Source organism: Puntigrus tetrazona, chromosome 16, assembly GCF_018831695.1.
Source record: "Puntigrus tetrazona isolate hp1 chromosome 16, ASM1883169v1, whole genome shotgun sequence".
Lineage (NCBI taxonomy): Eukaryota > Metazoa > Chordata > Actinopteri > Cypriniformes > Cyprinidae > Puntigrus > Puntigrus tetrazona.
The window spans coordinates 5,814,736-5,815,452 of NC_056714.1; the positions used below are offsets into that span (position 1 = coordinate 5,814,736).

General features: G+C 29.4%; 1 protein-coding gene across 1 annotated transcript in view; it reads left to right on the forward strand.

Annotated features, from left to right (window-relative positions):
* Positions 1-465, forward strand: part of zgc:158689 (uncharacterized protein LOC791177 homolog) — a 16,523-nt gene extending 16,058 nt beyond the window's left edge. Inside the window, exon 15 of the mRNA XM_043261181.1 lies at positions 4-465. Within this exon, the coding sequence (XP_043117116.1) occupies positions 4-76 (73 nt within the window). The 3' untranslated portion in view covers positions 77-465. The remainder of the gene's footprint in view (positions 1-3) is intronic.
* The last annotated feature ends 252 nt before the right edge of the window (positions 466-717 follow it).

The window sequence follows — 717 nt, forward strand, 5'->3', positions numbered from 1 at the left end:
CAGGATCAACCCGTTCGCTCACGTTCGACTCAAGAAGACGGTGACCAACGACCGCTCCGCTCCTCTGATACAGTAGAGCCTCTGATCTCTGAATAACACAACCTTTCAGACAGGTTTTACGCTTGTGTTTAGAGCATTTAGCAGATCAAATGTATATTCTATACATATATATATATATACATATTACATCATTATCAGAAAAATGTAATATTTCCAGGTCTTGAATGAGAGCACATGGGATAGAACATCAAAAAAACTGACCTTTAACATTTAATTCCGTATTATGGACACGTTTCTTTTATTTTAATTGCTTTACTGCATGATGTCTGCAATTAAACAGTAAATTACAAAATAAAAATTAAACGTAGATATGTGAATTAAATATAGATTTACAGTTTAGTTGCATGATATATTTTAGATTTACTTGTCGTCAGGGTGGCAAGTGTGTGTACATATATGTGTGTGTGTGTGTGTGTGTGTGTGTGTGTGGGATAGCGAGCGATTAATTTACATATGTGTGCTGTGTATATTTATTAAGTATATATAAATACAATTTCATACGTATATATTTGGAAAGTATTTACATGTACTTTCATGTATATATTATATAACTTGAATTTTTATATATATATATATATATATATATATATATATATACATATATATATATATATATATACACACAAATAAACATTTTCTTGAATATATACATGCATG